The sequence below is a fragment of the Homarus americanus genome, unplaced genomic scaffold (genome assembly GCF_018991925.1).
Source record: "Homarus americanus isolate GMGI-L3 unplaced genomic scaffold, GMGI_Hamer_2.0 scaffold42643, whole genome shotgun sequence".
NCBI classification, from domain to species: Eukaryota; Metazoa; Arthropoda; class Malacostraca; order Decapoda; family Nephropidae; genus Homarus; species Homarus americanus.
In genome coordinates, this window is record NW_024747582.1 from 2,044,646 (window position 1) to 2,064,400 (window position 19,755).

General features: G+C 47.9%; 1 protein-coding gene across 1 annotated transcript in view; it reads right to left on the bottom strand.

Moving 5' to 3' along the window:
• Window positions 1-19,755, bottom strand: part of LOC121879726 — a 90,373-nt gene that overhangs the window by 34,749 nt on the left and 35,869 nt on the right. The window contains exon 5 of the mRNA XM_042386491.1: window positions 14,235-17,833. Within this exon, the coding sequence (XP_042242425.1) occupies window positions 14,235-17,833 (3,599 nt within the window). The remainder of the gene's footprint in view (window positions 1-14,234; window positions 17,834-19,755) is intronic.

Below are 19,755 nucleotides of genomic sequence, written 5' to 3' on the forward strand. Positions count from 1 at the left end.
AAAGATGAGGGGGAGAGGGGAAATAAGAAGAGGAGGAAGAATAAGAGGGGAAGAAGAAAAAAGGAAAAGGGGTGGAGAGAGAAAGAGGGGAAGAAGGGAGAGGGGAAGAAATAAAACGAGGGGTAGAGAAGGGATAAGATAAAAGGCACAAAGAGGAGTGAAGACATGAGTGACTGAGGGAGAGAGATAGGGAGAGGTTCAAAGAGAGAGGGAGGAGGGAGGGAGGGGCAGAAGTGAAGGTAGGGGAGGGAGGGAGATGAAAGGGGAAAGAGGGAGAGGAGGAGGAAGAGGTAGAGGAGGAAGAAGAGGAAGGTCAGGATGAGGAGGAAAGAGGAAGGAGGAGGAAGGAAGGAGGAAGAAGGAAGGTGGGAGGAAGAAGAGAGGAGAAGAGTGGGGAGGAAGAAGGAAGAAGGAGGTAGAGGAGGAAGAGGGAGGAAAGAGGGAGGAAGAGGAGGAAAGAGGAGGAAGAAGAGGAAGAAGGTGGGAGGAAGAAGGAAGAATGAGGGGAGGAAGGAGGGAGGAAGAAGAGGAAGGAGGGAGGAAGAAGAGGAAGGTGTGGAAGAAAGAGAAGAGGAAGAAGGTGGGAGGAAGAAGAGGAAGGTCAGGAGAGGAGGAGGAGGGAGGAAGAAGAAGGTGGGAGGAAGGAGGGTGGGAGGAAGAAGAGGAAGAGGTGGGAGGAAGAAGGAAGGTGGGAGGAGGAGGAAGGAGGGGGAGAAGGAGGGGAGAAGGAAGGGGAGGAAGGAGGGAGGAAGAAGAGGAAGAAGGTAGGAGGAAGAGGAGGAAGAAGAGAAAATGAATATATTAATAGTTGTCTCTGGGGAACTTTTCATATTTCGATAATCAATGAAAATTAATTTGGGCTTCTAATAATTAACTCCGGACCTACAATAAAAATGTGAGCTGGGCTTTAGGGGAGAGAGTGAGGGAGATGAGGAGTGGGGTGGTGTGGGGGTGGTGTGGGGGTGGGGAGTGGGGTGGGGAGTGGGGTGGTGTGGGGAGGGGTGATGAGGGAGATAGAGTGGGGTGGTGTGGGGAGTGGGGTGGGTGTGGGGAGATGTGGGGAGTGGGGTGGGTGTGGGAGTGGTGTGGGTGGTGTGGGGAGTGGGGTGGTGTGGGGAGTGGGGTGGTGTGGAGAGTGAGGTGGTGTGGGAGTGGGGTGGTGTGGGGAGTGGGGTGGTGTGGGGAGTGGGGTGGTGTGGGGAGATGAGGAGTGGGGTGGTATGGGGTGGTGTGGGGAGTGGGGTGGATGTGGGGAGGGGGGGTAATGTATGGGGAGTGGGGTGAGGTGTGGGAGTAGGGTGGTGTGGGGAGATGAGGGAGAAGGGAGGGGAGGTGAGGAGAATGAAGATAAGGTGGCAGGGGAGAGAAGGGGACTAGACTGCACTCTACCACAACTACCACCACCATCAAAACCACCACCACCACCACAATACCGCCTATCACATCCACCACAATCACAACAACCACCACCACCACTACAACCACCACAACCACAACAACCACCACAACCACCAACTACAACCATCACTATCGAAGAACCATAAACCACCAACAACAACCACCACTACCACCACCAACCACAACCACAACACTGGCAGCTGAACTAAGGGGTAGATGGAGGTCTGCTTGTCACCTCCTCTATCAAATGACTACCATCCGTTCTAGCCATTTAGGGGATCTCTCTCTCTCTCTCTCTCTCTCTCTCTCTCTCTCTCTCTCTCTCTCTCTCTCTCTCTTACACACCCAAACATCACCGACTAACACACACACACACACACACACACACACACACACACAGTACAAGTTAAGTTACGATAAATAATCCTCCTCTGACCTGAGATAAATATTAATGAGCAATATATTCCAAGAATATATGTGACGTCATTACCTGCTGTGTGTCGTCCAATTAGAAGACGTCTTGCAGAGTCATGTATAATTCTTAAGGCGATTCTATGTTTGTTTGAGGGTAGGGGTGGAGGGGGGGTAGAGAACACGAAATTCCTATCTAATTTAATTTAGTATTATATTCTTACATAATTAATGAAAATTTATATTCCAACATTAAGATATAAATTGATTCATATAAATTTAATGGTGATGTCATTTTATCTCTATATATATTTATTATTTCGATTTATATACCCAGTACAGATATATCTAATGCCTTGATAAAAACATAATAATTCACAGCCTGGCGACTCCCCATAGCGCATGCGCAGTACATCAAGCCACACCCTTTAAATAAAAAAATATCAAGCACTATCACATGAATTATTGTTTTAAGACCCTTTTACGCCATTTTTATAACGAAACGCTTCCCTCCCACTCCAGATAGTCCCCACGGTAAGTCCTCCCAAATAAGTGGATAATGAAAATGTAATTCCCCCCACCTGGCAACCCGCTCCATGTAAACACGACGGTCTGCTGGTCTAAAACCTCCCGCCAAAACCCTGATATGATCGAAGTTAGAGTCCAGAGCATCTGATACCTCAAGACGAATGGAGGAAATTGGATCCCAAGAATTCTCAACTTAAACCCCCCCAAAAAAGACATCAAATAAAAACTTTCAAAACCTTAAACTTTCTCCGGGTTTTACATCCGTTTTCACCGTGTGGAAGACGACGCCATTGCATGAATTTTCACCGCGGAGATAAAATTCAAAACATACCAAATACTTTAATTTTTTCCTAATTTCTCGTATATTATCCGTATAAAATATAATAAATAACACCAAGTCTATAGATAATATTTTATTTCATAGTTTCTTATCGTTAATAATACCTCAAGCTCGGGGTAAGTACTGAAAAATTTAGGAATGATTAAGATTTTGTTTATGAAGGTGCGGTCACCCCCGAGCCATCATGCATCACACACACACCTTGGCCACAATAATAAATACTTCACTTTACGACCAATCATAAAATAAGGGAGACATTATATAACAGCGTGTAAATACTTCGTTCGGTTCAAATATTCCTCGATAAAGGGAATATTCTTGATTGGTTTTAAATCTTCACTTAGGAGAATATTTCCCCTTTTCGACCCACCCACTGAGAAATATTCTTAAATCTTCACATATAAATAATATTCCCCAACACAACCAGTCAGGAATATCACCAAATCTTCACATACAAAGAATATTATCCATTTTAAAACCAGTCAGGAATATCACCAAATCTTCACATACAAAGAATATTATCCCTTTTAAAACCAGTTAGGAATATTCTTGAAATATTTACTTACGACAAATATTCCTCGAACGCGTCTTACAACAGCCAGTCTTGCTGTCATGTATATTCTGGGTATCTCGCGTCACCACCCGTCCAGTGACTTTAAATCTCCCTCGAGTACGACTTAACCCCTCGAGTACGACTTAACCCCTTGAGTACGATAACAACACCTGAGTACGATGAATTAACGGTATTAACCCCTTGAGTACGACTTAACCCCTTGAGTATGATAACCCCATGAGTACGATGACAGCCCCCTGAGTATAATAATTCCATCATACGTGAGGGAATAGATCATTGTATGCAAACGAACTAAACAGCGAAATCTACCTAATACGAACAGCGAAAACAACGAAAACAAACATCCCTAAACAATGGCAATAGGAATAAGCAAAATACGAAATCAGGGAAATGTTTAACGTTAATGACAACGATGATGATAATAAACCAGGGAAGTATTTTAATATTTTACATAAGATAATGACAATGGAAATAAGTAAAATAGGGAAATAAGAGAAGTATTTTCATAATTTACATCAGACAACCACAATAAAAATACGAAATCAGCGAAGTATTTTGCTATTTTTCCTCCTGGACTAGCGGTAAAATAAGGAAAATGTGGAGGATAGTAAATCTGGCGGGAAGCGGAGGAGGAGGAGAGGGGTCACGGGTCAAGCAACAGGTGCCGCCCGAGTGAACACCCCCCCCCTCTCCTTCTCCCCTCCACTCATCCCTTATCCTCCCCTCTCCTTCTCCCCTCCCCCATCCCTTATCACCCCCCCCCTTCCCCAGACTCAACCAGGCGAAGACAAATGAAAATCTCAATCCGCCTTTGAATTATATCAATTTAATTATAATATTTTTAATTATCTTTATTTTATTTGATATTTTAATCTCGTGTGATGTAATTGTTGTATTATTGTGATATTAATTGTATTCGTTTTTTTTTATTCGTAATGTTATTGATATTATTGTGTTTGTTATTTATTGTTATTTATTATTATTATTATTTCTACCTTTTGTCATTTTTAATTACTCATTCCATAACAAAACTAACAATTATTATATTATACACGAAAACCATACCAAGAAAATATAAATAGCGAAAACAACGAAAATTATATAGATTTCAGCTATCTTGGCTTTCCTAGTAAAAGTCTCGATATATTTCCGCTATCTTGACATCCTCACTTGCCTTCTGCCACCTTAGATTCCACAGCTAAGTTCAGATATAGTTCCGGCATTCCTCGTCCCAAGTTCGTATGTTTCATTTCCTTAGCCACAAATGGTGATGGGAGAACGTATTTAAGTAACAGTAAAAAACGCAATGAATTTTATGAACGCGTCAGAGAACGAATCTTATCTACAGAATCCCTCTAATTTTGTGAACGCGACCGAGTTTGAGAACGCGACTAATGTAAACAGAACCCAAATATCTCCCTCTGAGAACGCCAAATAATAATAATAATAACCTAACAACCCCAATAATATTACCCATTGTTAAACAGATAATAACAATAACAAATCAATAAGAAAATTAACAAAAATAACAAATGAAAACAACAATAACAAGAAAAATAACAACGAAAACAAAAATAACAATAAAAATAACAATAACAAAGGAAAAGTAACCCCACCACCACTAATAACAAGCTCATAACCTACTCTTAACAACCCTTCCCAACAACATTATTCCTTGTTAAAACCTAATATAACACACTGCCAAAAAACATAAGCCTACAAAAAAATCGGAAGATAAATGCTCTGATATCTTTTTAAAAACTAAATTTGTTACGCTACATTTTACATTTTTTTTAATTATTATTTTTTTTGGGCGGAGGTAACATTAATATTTCAAGTCGTGTAGTTTATGGTGTAAAGGCAATTTGTTTTATTAGTGTTTTATTACGTGTGTGTGTGTGTGTGTGTGTGTGTGTGTGTGTACGTTATGTCCAACTATGTGTACATATGACCGTATGTCTATGTGTGTTTGTATGTGTATATAGGCCGTGTGTGTTACGTAAACAGATCCAAACACACACAAACACTCCCCCTAAACACACACACACTCCTCTTTCCCTTCATCGAACGAGGGAGGAAAAGGGAGGGGGAAGGGAGGGGAGGAGGGAGGGAAAAGGAGGGGAGAAAAGGAAGGAGAGGGGAGAGGGGAAGAGGAAAAGGGGAGGGGGAGGAGAGGGAAGGGGGAGGAGGAAAGGGGAGGAGAGAAGGGGAGGAAAGGGGAAGGAGGAGGAGGGGGAGGAGGGGAGGGAGGGGGGGAGGGAGGGGAGGGAGGGAGGGAGGAGAGGGAGGGAGGAGAGGGAGGAGGGGAGGAGGGGAGGAGAGGGAGGGGAGAGGAAAGGGAGGGGAGGGAAGAAAGGAGGAGGGAGGAAAGAGGGGGGAGGAAAGGGAGGGGAGGAGGAAAGAGTGGGGAGGGTGTGGGAAAGAGGAGGACGAAGCAAGTGGGGAAACGGAAGGAAGGAAGGAAGGAAGGGAGGAAAGAGGAATGAGTAGATGAGGAGAGAAAAGGAGAAGACCAGAGAAACAAAAGGAATAACAAAGAGAGAATAAGAAAGGAGAGAAAATGAAAGAAATAATTATATGAAGGGAGGAGAAAGAGGGAAGGGAGAGGGAAGGGAGAGGAAGGGAAGGGAGAAGGAGAGACAGGAAGAGGAAGCAGAAGGTGATAAGAGGAAAAAGGGAAACACGAGGGAAGGAAATGGAGAGAGAGAGAGAGAGAGAGAGAGAGAGAGAGAGAGAGAGAGAGAGAGAGAGAGATGCTGGACTGCGGTGGATATTGGTGAAAGATTAATGGTGAGAATGAGGCCGTGGGAGTGATGGGAGAGAGATGGGAGAGTGATGGAAGAGGTGGGAAGGTGGTGGAAGTGGTGGAAGAGTGGGTGGAAAGGTGGTGGGCAAGAAGGTGGGAGAGAAGAAACGTTACTGGAGGAGAGAGAGAGAGAGAGAGAGAGAGAGAGAGAGAGAGAGAGAGAGAGAGAGAGAGAGAGAGAGAGAGAGAGAGAGAGAGAGAGAGAGTGACTTGAATATACAGCTTGGTACTTCTCTCCTTTCCTCCTTTCTCCTCCTCCTCTCTCCTCTCCCCCTCCCCCCTCCCAAAGGCTCGATAACATTCTCACTTCACTCTCACTCTCTCTCTCAGTACCAAATACCATCGCTTGGTGACACGTTATGGGAGATAGTTCTTGTTGGGGTAAGGGGAGGGTGAGGGGGAGGGAGATGGAAGAAAGGGAGGTTAAAATGATGGGAAGGGGAGCAGAAGAGGGGCGAAGTTAAACAGGGAACGAAGGAAGAGTAAGAGAGGGAGAGAAAGAAAGGGGAGATAGAAAGAAAGAAAAGGGAGGGGGAGGAACAGAAGCGAATAATGGAAGGGGGGAAAGGAAGGAAGAATGTCAAGCAGTCAGGAGAGAAAAGCAGTGGAAAGGAAGTGATAAAAATGGAACAGGAAAAGATTGAAGGGTGGGAAGGATTATGTGACAGGGAGAGAGAGAGAGAAAGAGAAGACTAAAGGGGAGAGAAGAAAGGAGGGAGGAAACATATGTGTGTGTGTGTGTGTGTGTGTGTGTGTGTGTGTGTGTGTGTGTGTGTGTGTGTGTGTGTGTGTGTGTGTGTGTGTGAAAGACGGAGACAGAGAGAGGAAAGAAGAAGAAAAAATGAAGGAAGAAATGAATAGGGAAGGAAGAGGAGGACAAAGAGGCGAGTCAAATAGGGAAAGATAACAAGAGGAGGAGGAGGAGGATGAAGAGGGAGGAGGATGAAGAAGAAGGGGAAGAAGAAGAGGAGGAAGAGGCACAGTTTCAGGAGCGTGACGTCACGGCTTTCTCTTCCACTTCAACAGAACTGAGATCGATAAAAGAGGGAGGAGGAAGAGAGGAGGAAGAGGAGGAGGAGGAGGAGGAAGTGAGGGAGGAGAGGAGGAGGGGAAGCAGGGAAGCTGGAGAGAAGAGAGAGGTGTGGGAGGAGGGAGAGAGAGAGGTGGGAGGAATGAGGAAAGATGGGGGGAGAGGAAGTGAGGAGTAGGGGCAGGAGAGGGGAAGAGAGGAGGAGGGAGGAGGAGGAGGAGGAGGAGGAGGAGGAGGAGGAGGAGGAGGAGAGGGAGGGAGGAGGAAGGGAAGAGCGAAGAGGGGGAGACATTTGTTTGTTTGTTCTGCCTTTATACACACACATGTGACGACATATTTTGGTAGTGTGCCTTGCTGTGTTGTGGTGGTAGTAGTAGTAGTAGTAGTGGTAGTGGTAGTGGTAGTGGTAGTGGTAGTGGTAGTGGTAGTGGTAGTGGTAGTGGTAGTAGTAGTAGTAGTAGTAGTAGTAGTAGTAGTAGTAGTAGTAGTAGTAGTAGTAGTAGTAGTAGTAGTAGCCCAGAATGCAACAGGGGAAGTGGACACCAGCGAAGTTAATAAGATCCGTAGATCCATTACAACAGATCGGCAGCACTGCCAAAATGACATGTTGCAGCAATTATTGCTGCAGGTTCCAGAAAATCTGACAAAAAAAGTAGCTATAGCGCAGGAGGTGGGCGCCTCGAACTGGTTAACTACGTTACCGATAAGGGCAAATGGTTTCAGCCTTAACAAACAAGAATTTACAGATGCCATTGCTCTAAGGTACGGTTGGCCAGTAGATGGTTTGCCCTCCCAATGCGTGTGTGGCTATTCCTATGATGGCGATCACGCCATGGTTTGCAAGAAGGGGGGCTTCATATGCATGAGGCATGACGAGGTAAGGGATCTCACAGCAAATATGTTGAAGGAAACCTGCCGGGACGTCATGGTAGAACCGACCCTCCTTCCACTGGATGGCGAGATCCTCCAACACAGGACTTCAAACACATCTAACGAAGCCCGTGTGGACGTCAGTGCTCGAGGATTCTGGACGCGGGGACAGCGAGCCTTCTTCGACATCAGGATTTTTGATCCCATGGCCGTTTGTCACCGTAACCTAGCTCTCGATGCTGCACATAGGAGGAACGAGAACGACAAGAGAAGGGCATATGGGGAGAGAATTAAAAATGTCGATCAAGGCAGCTTCACTCCGCTAGTGTTCACAACCTCTGGTGGGATGGGCCCAAGCGCAAGATGTTTCTACGCCAGACTCGCGGAGCTGATCTCCGAACAGAAGCAGCAGCCCAGAAGTTATGTCACAGCCTGGATGAGATGTCGACTGTCCTTCTCTCTCCTTCGGTCGGCTTTGCTCTGCCTCAGGGGAACGAGAGCTTCTGCCCCTACTCCGTCAACTGCTGCAGATATCGACTATGAGGCTACAGTCACCGAATGCCGCATCGATCTGCGGCTCAACTAATTTAACACAGATAGGATAGTTGCTTATGCATTAGGATATTTAATATTAAGGTAAATAAATGGTGGCGAAGGTGTGGCTATTGGGGGAGGCTGGAGGCCACGTAGTCGCAGTAGTAGTAGTCGTAGTAACTGGTATATACGACAAGGTTAAGTTTAGGTTAGGTAGTAGTAGTAGTAGTAGTAGTAGTAGTAGTAGTAGTAGTAGTAGTAGTAGTAGTAGTAGTAGTAGTAGTAGTAGTAGTAGTAGTAGTAGTAGTAGTAGTAGTAGTAGTAGTAGTAGTAGTAGCCAACATCAGGTCAACACTACACAATGTCAACAAAGATCACCTGACGCAACACACGTCAACAACAACAACAAAAAAACGGGAAATTACCTAAAACAAAAAACCTACAATTACGATTTTGTTTAAATTAGTTTTAATGGTTTGTGAATTTTTTTATAAGTAGAGTTTAATTAATGAATAACCATAAATAAATAAATACATAAACAAATAAATACTTACTATGCAAGAACAATATTTTTATTTCATTGGTTGAGAGAGAGAGAGAGAGAGAGAGAGAGAGAGAGAGGTCTTCGAAGCTACGATCAACTCTCTCAGACCATTCAAACCCTCTTTTCTTCCTTTCCACTTCATCACTCTCTCCTTGTTCCTCCCTTTACATTTCCTCCTTTATCTTCCCTCTCCCCCCCCAACCCCTTACACCCCCTACTCTACTCCTTACCTTCTCCTCCCTCCTTCATCCCCTCACTCCTCCAGTTCCACACCCTTACCCCCCCCTCACCTCCCTCACTTAAATGCCAGGGTCGATGAGGGAGAATAAAAGATAATTATTTACTCTCTCTCTCTCTCTCTTTCTCTAATTGCCGTCTCCTCCATTCCTACTCCCCTAATGACTCTTAATGGATCACCCCCTATTACCCCCCATTAACTATCCACCCATTCTTTAAATAGAACCTTTCCCATTACCAATTTAGACATCGCCCATTGGTCACTTTCTCTTCACCATCACCACCCATTCTCTTTATAGGTCTTCCCCATTAGTCACCATCACCACCCATTCTCTTAATAGGTCTTCCCCATTAGTCACCATCACCACCCATTCTCTTAATAGGTCTTCCCCATTAGTCACCATCACCACCCATTCTCTTAATAGGTCTTCCCCATTAGTCACCATCACCACCCATTCTCTTAATAGGTCTTCCCCATTACCCACTCTCGCATCACCACCAGCAATAAAGTATTTCAATTTTTTACAAAGTTTATTTTTACTTATTTTTATTTTTACACAATTTTTTACAGGTGTTACTTTTTTACGCCAAGTTCTTTATTTACACAAAGCTATTTTTAGTTAGTTTTTTACACAAAGCTAAATTTAGTTGCTTTTTACACAAAGCTATTTTAAGTTAGTTTTTTACACCAAGTTATTTTTTCCCGGTAACTGCGGTAAGACTGGACGCTGGGTTCCCACACTTTCACCGCCAAATGAAGTAATTGTGATTCTGAACTTGGCGGCGCGAGAGACCAAGTCCATTGGCCAAAAACTTTTCAAATTCCCTCCATCTCAATAACCGGATTAAGCTTCTTTTTTTTTTTTTTACTTTACATTTTTGAGGGAAATATTTTTTTTATTTCAAAATGGCCGCCATAATAGGGTTGGCAATGCATGTATTAAATATCTTACTATGCCACTTTTGTCTTCACTTCGGTAAAAATCCTCATCATTTACGAAAGATAAAGGAGGAGAAATATAGCTACGAGCCTCCAGCCAAACTTATTTCCGTATAGTGGGAAAAAAATGAACCACTGATATGAATTGAATTTTCTAGCTTGAAATCGTAATGAAAAATGAGTAACCACTAATGAAATAAAAGATAAATGTTAAAAAAAAAAAATTACTTTAGTTTTAACTCTGAATCTTCCAGCCATGTTAGCCTTCGTTACTGCCCTCCAAAGAAACTCCAACTACGATACATTTTATACCTACAAACGCTAATTTAACTAACCTAAAAACACCCCCATGCTTTAAAAATATACAAAACATTAATAAAACGAAGAAAACATCAAAGGAGCCGTTACAGTGCTCGATAACAACTTCCAAGGACTAGCCGCCTCGTTCCTACCCCCCATAGCGTTGACTTATCCTCCACATTTCATAATCTATCGTAATATTTCTTCTAGTATTATAGCTATTATTTTATCCTAGTAATAAAATAGCATATACTAGCCTATTTAATAAAAATAAATACAAATAAATAAATAAATAGAAATTACATTACCTAAACACATTTGCATAATTTCAATCTATAAAAAAAAACTAAAAATAAAAATCCCTGAAAAATACGTAATAAAATCTTATAAACGATGACCAAAAACATTCAAAATGGCGTCAAAATTATACCGAGACTCGACCCTTCACTAAATAAGGCGAATTAAATATAAAATTAGGAGACCAAATTTACATACACAATTTTTTCCACATATTTTTGGGGCGTTAATTTCCTCCCTTGTCAAAATCTAATTACTGCCTCTGTGTAATTACGTTGTTTATGCACGTGACTACATTAGTTAGGTTGGGTTGGGTTAGGTTAGGTTGGGTTAGGTTAGGTTGGGTTAGGTTAGGTTGGGTTGAGAATAACAGACAGACAGACAGACAGACACAAACAAAAACAGCCAATCTTCACTACAACTCGTTCACTTAACACTTAAAAAAAATTTACTTACAAAAAAAACAAACATATTGTTAAGTACACACACACAGTCGATTCCATACGAAAATATTTACACAGTGATAGGTGGAAAAATGTGTGTGTGTGTGTGTGTGTGTGTGTGTGTGTGTGTGTGTGTGTGTGTGCACTAGCTATTTCGGCGTCGTTCTTATCACTGGTCAACTTTAACGTGATGTTGACCCGGGAGTCTCTCTCTCTCTCTCTCTCTCTCTCTCTCTCTCTCTCTCTGCTCGTACATCTGCCACAATGCTAAACCAGAATACCGAGGTAAAAAAATCATAATATTAACAGTTAAAATCCCCTTGCAGAGAGACGCTACAACCCTGCCAAACTAAACCTAACCTAACAACGTAACCTAACCTAGCCAAATCTAACTAAACCTAGCAAAATATAATGGTAGTGTGGAGTAAGGGTTGCAAGGTTAACTGTTACCTTCATAGTTATGGACACATGAACGGGTGGGGAGGGAGGGAGAGGGAGTGGGAGAGGGAGTGGGAGGGAGTGGGAGAGGGAGGGAGAGGGAGGGAGAGAGGGGGAGGGAGAGGGGAGGAGAGGGGGAGGGAGGGAGTGGGAGGGGGAGTGGGAGGGAGTGGGAGGGAGGGAGAGGAAAGGGGTTTGGTTCTATCACTCTCTCACTCTCTCTCTCATTTCCTTCTTTCTCTTTTTATTCTCTTCTCTTCCTTATACTCCTTCTTCACCCATTCCTCCTCTTCTTTCCACCACCTCCCACTCCCTCTCTGCATCCCACAATACAACCCACTTCTTCCCTCACTTCCCACTCCTTCCCTAACTTCCCACAATACAACCCACTCCTCCTCTCACTCCCCACTCCTTCCCCCACTCCCCACTCCTTCCCCCACTCCCACAACTCGGCCACAACACAACCTGGGAATGTCAATTTATTTCAATAGCACCAAAGCAAACTTCACTCAGATGGGACTTGCCTGCCCCTGGACGTACGTGTGTGTGTGTGTGTGTGTGTGTGTGGCTGGGATAAGCTCCAATAAAACAAAAGAACACTAACTCACCAGCCCCATTAAAGAAGCAATGAATTAATGTTTACACTTGTTTATAATTTACACAAGAGAGAGTTCCACCTACCATCACCTGAGGTCAAGTTAGAGAGGTCAAGCTGAGGTCAAGCTGGGTGAAAAGTATTGGCAAAGCAATTTTCAAACTGAGCTCAACAGGGCTTCAACCCCTCAATCAGCTGACTCCATGTTGGGTTGCCATGACGACAAGTTTGTAAACAAAATCAGCTGTCAGGTGAGTCACGCAGGTAAACACATCATCAGCTGACCGACAGGTAATGATAATGAAGATTTAAATACCTTTGTTTACACGTTTAACAACCCTTGTAAATTAACAAGTCTAATTACAAGTTTCCGTATACAACTAACAACCACAATTACTAAAATAACCACAATTATCATCTTTATAACTACCACTATCAACTACAGCAACCACTACTATTAACAACCACCATCACCACAACAATCACCACACCTACAACAAGCAACTCGGTCTACCACAACCCAACAATAACCACAATTATGAATCAACGGCTACCAACGCTACTACCACCATCACAACCACAATTACTCCCCCTCCCAACAACAACAACAATTACCACAACCATGCAACCAAAATTAAACTGAAGTCGATAATCACACCACAAACGAACGAGAGAGAGAGAGAGAGAGAGAGAGAGAGAGAGAGAAAGGAAAGTAGGGATAAATAAGGGACTAAAAATGGAAAAAAGGGGACGGGAGGGGAAACAGGAGAGGGGAAACACCATGAGACAGTTCAACAACTTTACTGACAAGATTAAGTCAACGAGTGAGAGAAGTTTCCCCTCACCCCCTAACAAGATCCTTCCTTCTTTCCCCTCCCTTTCCTCCTTTCCCTCTCCCTCCCTTTCTCTTCCACCTTCTTTCCTCCCCTTTATCCCCTTGTTTTCCTTCCCTCTTCCCTTTCCACAGTCTTCCTTCCCCTTTTCTCTTCTCCCTCCTCCTACCCTTTCCTTCCTCACCCCCTCCCACCCTCTCTTTCCCTCCCACCTCCTTCCTACCTTCCTCGTCTCCGCTACACAATAGCACAAAAACGCTGGACAATAGCACAAAAACGCTGGACAATAGCACAAAACGCTACATATAAGTTTAAAAAAGATACAGTACCTTAGCGGAAAAAAGGTAGTTTTAAGCGAGCAGGAGACGCTACAATTAAGCAGAAGCGTCAGCAGGTATGAGCTCTTCCACGTCTTGAGACTGAACTACGAGTGAGTGAGTGAGTGAGTGAGTGTGGGGAAGAAATGGTGTGGGAAGATGGGGAGGAAATGGTTGGGAGGAAGTGAATTGGGGAGCTAGAGAACGGTGGGGAGGATAAGGGGAATGGTGGGGAGGTTAAGGGGAATGGTAGGGAGGATATGGGTGGATAAATGGAGTGGGGAGATGGAGGGGAGAGGAGGCCAGGGTAGGGGATATGAAGGAGGAGGGCTATGGAAAGGAAGGAAGGAGGGCGAGGAATGAGGGTGAGAGGGAGGGAGGAAGGAGGGAAGAAAGGAAGAGGAAGGAAGGAAGGAGAAAGGAAGAAGGAAGAAAGGAAGAGGAAGGAGGAGAAAGGAAGGAGAAAGGAAGAAGGAAGGAAGGAAGGAGAAAGGAAGAAGGAAGGAGGAGAGGTGTGAGGGTCGGGAGGGATGACTGCCCCTCCTCCTCTTATATCGTGCTCAGGGTAATCAATATTTTGAACCATCTCCGTGTCGAGGAGGAGGAGGAGGAGGAGGAGGAATGTGAGGAGGTGGGAGGAGGAGGGAGAGGAGTGGGAGGAGAAGGAACAAGGAGGAGGAGGAGGAAAGAGAAATAGTCACATCAAAACAAAGGCTATATAATTTCCAGCCTTAACTACAGGTATAATAAGAGAGGTAGTGAAGTAAGGCCGAGAAGACCCTAACGACAAGGTACTCACCGAATTCCTTGATCTTCTTCCCGTAGTCGACGCCCCTGACAGGAGAAGACTGCCCCTCAGTAGGCAACAGTATGTGGGGAGGCCGGGGTCTGGTGTTAGCTGGCGGCGGCGTCCTGACCTCAACGCCTCCGTAACCCTGACCTCTACCGGAGGCTCCTGACCTCTCCGTCTCACCCACTGTCTGCTGCTGCGGCCGACGGTTCTGCTGTTGTGCTGTCCCGGCCCCGCTTACCCTGCCTCTGTTCCTCTGACGAAGGGGAGGCCCATCTTCCCGCTCACCAAGTACACCATAGCGTGAACCTCCCACTCCATCTGCGGTAGTGTGGGTGGAAGGTGTCCCCCCACCACCCCGGGACAGCTCTTCACCTGGAGGAGTAAGTTTAACACGGTCTACGTCAGCTTTGCCTCGGGTGTTTCCAATACTTCGGCCAGACTCAGAAGTTCCTTGTGGGAGAATTTTATGATGGGTGGGTTTAGCGGCGTTAAGTTTCTTGAATTCCGTATAGTCGAGGACCCCAGAGGGAGAGTGGGTGAGGGAGACGTAGGGGGGGTGAAAAAACTGAGCCGCTGCCTGGAGGGGGGCGGCGTATGGTGGATGGGGGCCTCGTGTACCCTGGGGCTGAGTGTTCGGGCCTCCAGGAAGCACATTCAGTGAGGCGTCCACAGACACGGGACCGAGCTCTGGCGGCGACGGGAGTGCACGGTGAGGACTCCTTGCTCCTCCAGGCACGTAATGAACGGGTCTCAAGCCTCTAACTTTGGTGTTTCTCGTTGTGTGACTCGATGGCCGCCCCTCACGCGCACCTGAGGCCACGGTGTCCCAAGGTACCCCCGAGGCAACGTCAGGTAGGAATTGATCTGATTGTGTGATAGGTGTTCCTCCATCCGGTACAAGGCCCGAGTGTGCGACTCTGATTGGCAAGTGTGTCGAGTCATGGCGGTGATGGGTGGGGTGGCGGGTCGTGTGTGGCAGTCTCCCCGCCTCGGCCACACCACCAATGTCATTCTCGCCCTCCACACCGTCATTCTCCTCCGTCTCTCTAACTTTCACAATGCCTTCAGAGGTCAGGCCATTTTCTTTGTACCCAGTTTCCTCCTGCTGGTGGCTTAAGGTCCTCTCGCCCTCTTCACTATTTACTATTTGCTGCCCTTTGTCTCTTTCCTCAAGTTTCTTATACTTATTTTTTTTATTCTTTCTTCGTTTTTCTGCTCCACCTTTGACTGTCTCCTCCTCCTCAAAACCAGTCGTTCGCTCTTTATCTTCACGTTCTCTTTCCTCCTCCGTCGTTAATACCGCTTTGTCTTCCTTCACTAACACGGCTTCTCCATTCTCCTCGGCTTCTACTGCCTCGCGGCGTGACTGGTGAAGTGCAGCCGTTCCCGACCACTCGTCCTCCCTGCCTGAATGATCATCAATGGTGGAGGAAAATTGTCCTTCCTCCTCCTTATCCACTTGCAATGAAGGAGTAATGGAGGAAGATGTCTCCAAGGACGGGAATGGCGGTGGTGTAGGCTGTGATGGAGACGCGGCAGGAGGCGGTGACGAGCTGTGAGGAACACCTGTGTGAGGGTGAAGATGTCTGGGTGTGAGGGTCGACCGTTCCTCACCTCCCACACTCCTAATCTTCCTGTCGTTTACTGGAGCATTTGGGGAAGTGTCGTGGAGCATGAGTGTGTTCACCACCTTGTCGTTGTCACCTGCTGCGAGCTCATCCTCCGTGACTCCCAAGGTTTTCTCCGTTTTTGCGTCCAACTGTAAGACTTGACGTTCCCCTCCGGCGATATCCACCAGGAAGTTGCCGGTGGAAGAGGAGGTGGAGAGGGGCGTCACCTCCTCCACTCTGACCTCCTCCATGACCCCTGTTCGGCGTAAATCCTCCCGCGACTTTTTGTTAGCGCCCGAAACTCCTCGCTCGGTTACCTGTGAGTTGGTTAATGTGTTCGCCAGGTTCTTGTCGTCGTCCGGATCCTCAGTCGTAACTCTGGCCGCGTCTTGCGCCTCGTCGTTGCCGGCGCCCGACACACTCATTTGTCGCCACTTTTTCCTTCCTTTACTTCCGCCGCCGAGCTGGTAGTCACGCCCTCCATGATCACCTTCATTTATTTGCCACAACTCCAATCCGCCTGCGGGATCCTCCCTCAGTAGCCTTGTATCCTTCTCTTCCTCCTCTTTGTGTTGCTTCATTCTCTCTAAATCGCCCTCGTCTTCCTTACCCCTGAGCAGAATTATTTCGTCCGAGCGAAACTCCATGAAATCTTGCGGAACTTTTGCCTCCCACTCATTACTCTGTGATCTGGCACGTTCTTCCCTGTCAGTGTACGCCCGCCTCGCCTCTTTGTCATCCACCTTATGGCGCCCAGTAAAGATTTCTTCTCGTGGTTGCAAGTTTCTACCACTATTTCCCGGATTCTCTCCCCGGGCGTCATTGTGTCGTGGTGGCAGGTACCCAGCGTCTACTTGTTGCACACGTCTTACATCTTCTCTTTCAAGCTGTGAGACCGTTTCTGCCGTCTCCTCCACCTGCCTCCAGCTCGGGTCTGGAAGGCTCACAACTGACCCGTCACCTTCCCCAACACGGGTGTGCCAAAGTCCGCCTCCCTCACTCTCCCCCGCCCCATATTGCCCCGATAAAATATTATGGTAGGGGGCGTGGTGTAACAGACGGTGGTGGTGGAGCGTGACCTTGGCTGAGGTTACTGGGGAGTGTTCCTGCGGGGCGGCGTCGTCCGTCATGGCTGCCGCCCCCCGGTCCCCCGCGCCTGAGTGACGGCCAACAACCTCCCGACGCTTATTGGTTTGGGCGGAAGACGGACGGTCCTCCTCCTTCATCTGGCGGTTCTGAGCGTCGCGGCGTTGGCGTGTCCGCGGTGATGCACGACCTCCCGCATGGTTCTTCTGCTGCCCCCCGCCACCACCACCCCCTTCCTGGACCTGACGGGACCCGCTGCCCGTCAACTTCACGCCGGGTAATGGCGGCGACCGGCTCACCTTTTTCTCGGGTGAGGATGGTGGCGTCCAGACGTCTTGCCGGACACCACGTTTTTGTCGGCCTTCAGGTTGTGTTCCCCTCAAGCCGTCACCCGTGTAGGGGGACTTACCTCTCCAGCGACGCTCCACCTCCCTGGCCCGGTCAACAAGGTCTGGCGTGAGGGGTCTCGGCAGCTTCTGAAGATCCCGTGGACTGAAGTGTTGAAGGCCGACAAGCTCCTCGGGGTCTATAGCGCCGAGGTACTCCGTGTACGACAGAGAGGAACTACCACCACTATCCCCGTGTTCATCCACCTGCGGCAGCGTCGTCCTCAGGATGGTCTTGTTGTACACCCTCAGGTAGTCACGAGGGCGAAGCAGGAACCCTTTCTCGGTCTGGTGTCGACGAAGTGCCCTCGTCAGCGTTAGTTCGGTCTCGTCAGTGTTGGCGGTGGTGAGGGACCTAGTGGTCTCCCCCAAGGACCCGACCTTGTACACCAGGGAGAGGCGCCACGAGTACTGCAGCACCTTCAGCTCCTCCGGCGTGCACGACATACACTCACTCTCAAACACCATCCTGCGGGCGGCGCCGTAGGGGAACGCAGACCTTATGTGACTCCTGATCCCGATACTGGAGGAGAGAAGAGAAAGTGTGTTTAGTTATCACCCCAACACACACACACACACACACACACACACACACACTAAACTGACGCCTAATTTCCATACAACAAAAAACACAAGTGCCAACACGGGCATTCACTATCGCCAGACGCTTCCACCCTCACGCCAGTAATTCGTCTCGTGGGGATAGATAAGAGGGAGAAAGAGGAGACCTTCCATGAACCAAAACTCAAGAGGAGTTCCCCTTTAAGAGTGAATGGAGATAGTGGAGACATAACACCCCAAGGAGACACAGAGATAATGTATTCATGGAGATAAAGATTGTCAACGTCATCCATGTATCCTCCCCACCACCACCCACATCTCCCCACCGCCACCCACATCCCACCTCCACCCCACATCCTCCCAACCGCCACCACATCCTCCCCACCTCCACCACATCCTACACTCCACATCCTCCCCCACTGCCACCTACATATCCTCCCCACCGCCACCCACATCCTCCCCACTGCCACCCACATCCTCCCACCCACTCCACATCCTCCCCACCGCTACCCACATCCTTCACCACCTACGCCCACGTCTCCAAAACCGCCCACCACCTCCCCACACCCTCCCCAACACCACCCACCGCCACCCACACCGCCCATATACTCTTCCCCAATGCAGTCAACAAACCCATCTCCCCCACCCACTTCCACCCATTCCTTCTATCTTCTCTTCCATGCTCCATATATTAACCCTCCCACCCACCACCCTCCCCATCCACCCCGTCCGCCCGCCCACCCCGCCCGCCCGCCCACAACGCAGGGAAACAGTTGGATAGTTTCCTCCTTGTCGGCCTGGTGAGTAAATAGGTTCATTCTTTCCACTGTCCGCCTCCATTACTCTTCCAGTCCAACACCATTCCACACACACACACACACACACACACCACGTTATGAAGCCTCTGTCTGGAAGCCTCCCTCAGATGAAGCCTCCCCTAGCCACGAAGCCTCCCCCAGCCACGAAGCTTCCCTAGCCACCTCAGCCTTCCCCCAGCCACACGCAGTCCTCCCCCCAGCCACGAAGCCATTCCCCAGCCACGAAGCCTCCCCTGCCCACGAAGCCTCCCCAGCCACGAAGCCTCCCAGCCACTTCCAGCCTCCCAGCCACCAGCTTCCTCCCCAGCCACGAGCTTCCTTAGCCACGAAGCATTCCCCTAGCTACCAGCTTCCCCAGCCACGAAGCCTCCCCTGCTAACAGCCTCCCTTAGCCACGAAGCCTCCCCAGCTACCTGAAGCCTTCCCTTAGCCACGAAGCCTCCTTTAGCCACGAAGCCTTCCCTTAGCCACTGTGCCTCCCCAGCCACTAGCTTCCTCCCCTTAGCCACGCAGCCTCCCTTAGCCATGTGCCTCCTCCCCCTAGCCACTAGCCTCCCTCCCCAGCCACGTGCCTCCCTAGCCACACTGGCTTCCTCCCAGCCACAGCTCCTCCCTTACACTGTGCTTCCCTTTGCTACGAAGCCTCCCCAGCCACCCAGCCTCCCCAGCCACGAAGCCTCCCCAGCACTGTGCCTCCCTAGCCAATAGCCTCCTCCCCACACGAAGCCTTCCCCAACCACGAAGCCTCCTTAGCCACAAAGCCTCCCTTAGCTAATACACGAGCCTCCCCTTAGCCACTTGAAGCCTCCCCAGCCACGAAGCTTCCTCCCTAGCCACGAAGCTTCCCTCACACGAAGCCTCCCCAGCCACGAAGCCTCCCCAGCCACGAAGCATTCCCTAGCCACGAAGCCTTCCCCTAGCCACCTGCTTCTTGCCACGAAGCCTTCCCTCACACGAAGCCTCCCCTAGCCACGAAGCCTTCCCTTAGCCACGAAGCCTTCCTTAGCCACGAAGCCTTCCCTTAGCCATAGCCTTCCTGCGACGAAGCCTCCCCTTAGCCACTAAG